General features: G+C 37.8%; 1 protein-coding gene across 1 annotated transcript; it reads left to right on the forward strand.

Moving 5' to 3' along the window:
* Positions 1-818: 818 nt before the first annotated feature.
* On the forward strand, positions 819-3,735 carry LOC118822995 (lymphocyte antigen 6D-like). The gene is made up of 5 exons (XM_036592347.1): positions 819-926; positions 1,545-1,655; positions 1,734-1,877; positions 2,223-2,327; positions 3,276-3,735. Exons 1-5 carry the CDS (start codon positions 884-886, stop codon positions 3,416-3,418), a joined length of 546 nt encoding a protein of 181 aa, XP_036448240.1. The 5' UTR covers positions 819-883; the 3' UTR covers positions 3,419-3,735.
* The last annotated feature ends 2,053 nt before the right edge of the window (positions 3,736-5,788 follow it).

Raw genomic sequence — 5,788 nt, forward strand, 5'->3', positions numbered from 1 at the left:
ATTGAACCAGTTTTATTTACTAAAATCTAAATTATTAGAATGTTAAATGCTTTGAATGAGTGATTCTTTAGATCCAAGTCATTTTTTGTTGAAAACTAGTTTAATTGCTTGTTTAATACAAGAAGTGTTTTTAGGTTGAACGGCCAAACCATTTCTCCAGTGTTGGATTATGAGAAGGAGAAAATGCAACCAACTTCTGAGACTGAAACTTTAGAGCTGTGAAAAAAATAAACAGCCCTGCAGATTTCTTTGGATTTCTCTGATAGATTTCTCAGAAAAATGAATGAAGTGTACTTAACAGCTGTTTCAGCCTGAAATTTGTTTTGGTTTGCTTGGTCAGTTCAGCCTGGCAATTTAGTTTGTCAAATGTACGCTTTCAATCAAAAATTCAAAGTAAAATGAATGTGTTCAAACAGTATTTTATAAAATTCAAACCTCTAAATCACTTCAGGTCAATTTCTTTGAACAAGATGGGGCTTGAACTATGGAAGTCTACAAAATGAAAGCTGTGGGATGTTTTTATCAGTACTGAGAATTTCTGTGGTGAAGACTGTTCATGTAATTGTTTCTAGCTTAAAAAAGAAAATTAAACTGCAGAACTTCACATCAAAGAATGATAAAGGATTTTAAGTATATCAGTGAAAGACTAAATGCAGATGAAAGTAGTTAGTTATAGTTTATTATTATTCTTCTGCCAATAAAAAGTGATGACTGTTTCAAAATGTTAGATTTAGTTTTCATCAGGGGGTCTGAGTGGGTTTAACAGTGGCTGAGACTTGAAGAAGGAAGAGCTTCCTGGAAGCCCACCCCCTTTTAGAGTCCTATATGAGGCCACGTTCTTCCTTGTTTTTACACCAACGTCTCAGATCATCCAGTGGTAGAAATGAAAGTGGTTCTGGTGCTCGTCAGTGTGTTCTTCACTAAAGGTACAGAGAACCAAATTTATACCCTCACATTACACTCAGTACTGTCATTTCAGTCAACTTGGTAAATTAAATGGAAATGATTTAGCAGAATTTCTGCATAATTCAGTGGTTGAGATGTAAACAAAGTTGTTCAGAATGGTCTCATGAGAAATTATGAATTGTAGAGACACAGTGGTGGTGATAGAAACCAGAGGTCACCATGTCTATAACACAAATATAGCCATTTTATGTACTGTCTAAAACCACCAGTGAACCTATATATGTATTTTTAGCTTTTACATGTGATGATGCTGATGATCACAGAAAGTGTCATTTGGGGACTGTTTTGCCTTATAATGTTCTACATGTTTATCATATCATATTGTAAACAATGTTTCAGACATCAGGTAACATATAAGTAACTCTGATTCTGACTCAGTTTTTCTAGAACAGAGCATTTCATACCAATTCACTCTGAATGACTTTTGATTTTCATCAACCACTGAATTATGCACTTTACTGAAATTCCCCTTTACTGTTGTTTTGGTGAGAACTGGCATTTTTAATGTAAACCATTTTGACCGTTTCTCCGTGTGGTCAGGTCTTTGTTTTTCACACTGGATTCTCCTTGTCCTCTAGCACTAGCACTGCAGTGTTACGAATGCATAGCGCATTTTCCTGAGACTTGTAATAGAACTTGGGAATGTCCAGCCGATGTCTGTAACAGCGTCGCTGCCACCTTTAGCCTGGGTAAGAAAGACTTAACTCAGATTAAAACTCTTAACAGATGCAAAACTGATGTCCGCTAAGTCATGTGTTCATCTGCAGGTGGCGTACAGGTGGAACACAGTGTGAGGTCTTGCCTGCCGGCAGTCTTTTGTGCCAAAGGGAGAATAAACACGGGGTTTCTGAAAGCGACCTTCAACTCCAAATGCTGCAAGACTGACCTCTGCAATGACAAAGCAGTGCCAGGTACAATCAGTAGCTTCTACAATATGAGAGATCATTAATGTTAACATCCTACACTAAAAGGTAGGACTCTTGTTGGTATAATATAGGCTGCTATGTTATGTGCAGCGTGGAGAGCAAAGATGTTACCCACTACACTATTGGTCTGTACCAGTCATGTGACTTATATCAAACAACTGCCATAGCCAAAAAGAGATAGAGACGCAGAGCTGATTGAATGTATGTGAATAGGCCACTTCCCAGGTGTTGACTATCCATAAAAAGGTCACTTATGAAGTTATTCTGTTCACAATGGACAATCCATCATGGGACCAGCCTCGTTTTATTGACTTGTTTATTTGCTTTAAGCTTTACCGAAACAGCCTCCCAATGGGAAGAAGTGTTGTGCCAATGACAACTGCTCAGAAACCGTGAACTGTGAGGGAGATGAAGATCACTGCATTAAAGGAACAGGTGAAGAAATACAGACAGCAGGTCCAACCCTTTCTTCACATTAGCCTTGAGTTGCTGTTCCGCCTGTGTGGGGGGCTTGGGTGGATTATGCCTTTCTTCTGTATTCAGACTTGTTCAAAATTAATATTAATATTTCAACTTTAAATATTTAACAGAAAATCTTTTAAATTCAGTTTAGGAGTTAAGATTTAAGACAATTACCTCCCAAAATAAAGTCCCCTCTAAATGACAATTTTGTTTATATTTAGCTTCTGACTACCTAGTGCAGTTCAAAAAAGGAGTCAAAATGTTTCACTCACAGAGAGCTAACAGTGTCCATGTAAAGAGTCAGAATGACGCCAAGAAGATTTACTAGTTAAATCGTGAGTCGTCATCAAAAAACAGGCACAGGTCAAATCCAAAACAGACAGGAGGCACAGAAAAACAAACATAACACTAGGCAAACATGTCCAAAGGGGATCAGGCATAAGGCAAAGTCAAAAACACGGAATATCCTGGGGAGTCTTTGGAGGCTTCAAAGCCACAGAGAGGTGTGACAGTCCGAGTTAATCTGGTGAAGTAAGAGGAAAATAATATTGAATTTGATTAAATTGATTAAAAATGTCCAGGACAATCTAAGCAACTAGTGGGTCAGCAGAAAAGAGGCTACAGACAAATACTAGTATTTCTTATCAAATTTATCGAAATGTTTTTGTTCCTGTTACATGTGACACGTCCTAGTAAATAAACAAATAAAGAAATAAGGACAGACTAATGAAACAATAAGTATTATGGTTTTTAGCCAAGTGAAACAAATCAAGAACCAGCTCAGCATTATGATATATAATATTTCAACATGTGACATCTGAGGACCCCTGGTATATACTTTAATATTGTTTATTGAAATGTTACTGAATTTAAACATTCTCTCTCTCTCTCTCTCTCTCTCTCTCTCTCTCTCTCTCTCAGCTGTTCCATTTATCTTTAGGGCATCTCTGAAAGGATGTGCAAGCAAGAGCATCTGTCAGGATTTCAAGTCTATTCTACAACACTTTAACATGGAGGCACATATTAAGTGCTGTAAGGGGAGCCTGTGTAACCGGCTGCTTTGAGCGTTAATCTGAGTCTCATCATGCTGGGATCTCTACTGTCCTCCATCCTCTTCCTCTTAGTTTGTGCTCCTTTCAGGAAACACTGAAACTGGAAGATCAGCTTTAATAGAGATTTTTTTAAAAGCCAACATCACTGCTGTCAGTTTTTTTTCTCTAAATTCATTTCAATCTTGTTAAGCAGTCAGTCTAAAGTGTTGTACAGTAATAAAACCAGTAAACCGTGTAAACACTGGTGCTGTAATCCTGGTCTATAAAGTTCAGTTTAACTGCATTAAACTGTGTGAGAGGCTTCCTGTCTTCCAAAATAAACAAATAAATAAAAAGAATCTGTGTCTGTGTGTCTGTCCACTTCTGTTTTGAAATCAAAGTCAGATAAAGAACAGAAAAAAAAACACTATTTTTTTTTCCATTTTAATCTCTCAGAACAAAAATGGATTGTTTCTTGTAAAACGTATTTAAATCATGAATTCTCAGCTTTTTTATTTTCTATTTCCCATTTTTCATTCGTAATAGAAACAACCTTTAATAGCCGCATCATAGCTGTACTGTGGTGTCACCCAAACAGCCAGCTAAGAAGACTCTGAGCCACGGGTAGAAAATCACTGTCGGCTGCTATCTGGGTGGAATGATGGCAAACTCCTCAGTCAGCAGGGAAGCATCAAAGCCTACACAGTACAGTACAAAACAATACAAAGCAAAACAAATGAAAAAATGTAAAGCGGCAGCCATATTGCGTACTTAGAGTCATATCATCATTAAACATAAAAATGTTTATCTCCTGTTACAGCTGTAATGATTCATCTGAAGTTCTCTCTGTTTTGGTCCTCATCTTTCCCAATGCTGGTGACCTTTGCGTGTGTTGATGAAACGAGTTTTAAAAAGGCCCAGTTCGTATTTTGTCCATCGTATTTTCCCATATTTTGTTAAGAATGGAAAATGAAAAAGCTGAGAATTCATGATTTACATACAACTTAACTTTATTTCAAATTAATGCTGAACTTTTGCTTGGTTCAGTTTAACTTGTAACAAAAGAACTGTTGTGAAAAACTCCCCTACACCTGTAGTTCCTCATACAGTTCAGGTGTATATAAATTTGTTTTGTTTATGTTCCGCAATGCCATGTTTATGATCGAGTAACGTGATTAAACTCATCATGGAATTGCCAAAAGTGGTTGCCAGAACCCAGCCTATTTATAACTGTCATTAGGAGACCACATCTCCACCCAACTACAGGTACAAAAACAGAGGCATTACACTGAAAAATTAAGTCATATTTCATATTCATATTTCATATCTTTATCTTACATAAATGCAGTCTTAAACAATACAGGGTGTTCTTTTGGCTCAGCTTCCCAAAAGACCATGGCCTGCACAGTGCCACCAGGGTCAGGCTACTGGGAGGGCATGTGTTTCCTCCTTTTGGCCACCTGTAGCTGGGGACCCTTGGCATTGAGGGGATTTGAACTGACAGTCACCTGATTACAGGGCAATGTTCAACAGGTTGCACAACCCTGGATTTCCTGCTACTACGGTTTCACTTCTGTGTTTCGTGACTGAGCTCAGGAAGGCACTGGCAGCCTTGCCACAGGTGGTCCAGATCTGTGTTAGGACATGTTGGCCAGATGAGCATTTTTCATTTGGACCACTTTTGCCAGTGCCCACAGGGCATGAGGGGGGTCAGTACCATATCTTTGCCAGAAGTGGCCAACATCTACATGCTATCTGAGAAGTGTGGCATCATGCTAATCCCCAAAGAAAATAACAGCTGGAATGCCTAGTGTTTGGACAGTGATAGGTGTGCCTGTGTAGTATGTATGTGCACACACAGAAAGCTGGCCACAACATAATATAGGGAGACTGACCAAAGAACAGTAGAGTTATTCATATTATTACTGTGAAAGCGCTTATCTAAGGTAAACAGGGACTTTAACATCACCTGCAGCTGCATAAGCATACAGTGTTACATGTTTCAAATGTTTAAAATTGGTGCAATTTCACTACATTCTTTTGTTCATTTTATTGTTTTCACTTTTTGACTGTCACAACAGTCGTATGATACAATGCATGCTGGGTATTGTAGTGAGAGGACAAAAAAAAATGCACAATTTACAGAATTGTGACTTCTTTTAAAAGGATGAGGCTGAGGGATGCAGTGATTTGCTACAGAATCCTACATTACATAACAACATATTAAATGAGACCAGAATGCTCCTTTCAGGTAACTGTGGCACTATTCTATATGTGTTGATAACATAAATCATAGAGGATTTGAAGAGAGTGAAACAGCTATGAAAAGTACATTTTTAATTCATTAAGGTACAAACAATGTAAATGTACCCACAAAAGCAAAACAGTGCTTTTAAGGTCTAA

Source organism: Colossoma macropomum, unplaced genomic scaffold (assembly GCF_904425465.1).
Source record: "Colossoma macropomum unplaced genomic scaffold, Colossoma_macropomum, whole genome shotgun sequence".
Classification (NCBI taxonomy): domain Eukaryota; kingdom Metazoa; phylum Chordata; class Actinopteri; order Characiformes; family Serrasalmidae; genus Colossoma; species Colossoma macropomum.

Bases quoted from the DNA above. Each gene is read 5' to 3' on its own strand.
- LOC118822995 (XM_036592347.1), top strand. From the start codon at position 884: ATGAAAGTGGTTCTGGTGCTCGTCAGTGTGTTCTTCACTAAAG. The intron at 927-1,544 runs GTACAGAGAACC...CTTGTCCTCTAG, and splicing joins CAGTGTGTTCTTCACTAAAG to CACTAGCACTGCAGTGTTAC. The intron at 1,878-2,222 runs GTACAATCAGTA...ATTTGCTTTAAG, and splicing joins CAATGACAAAGCAGTGCCAG to CTTTACCGAAACAGCCTCCC.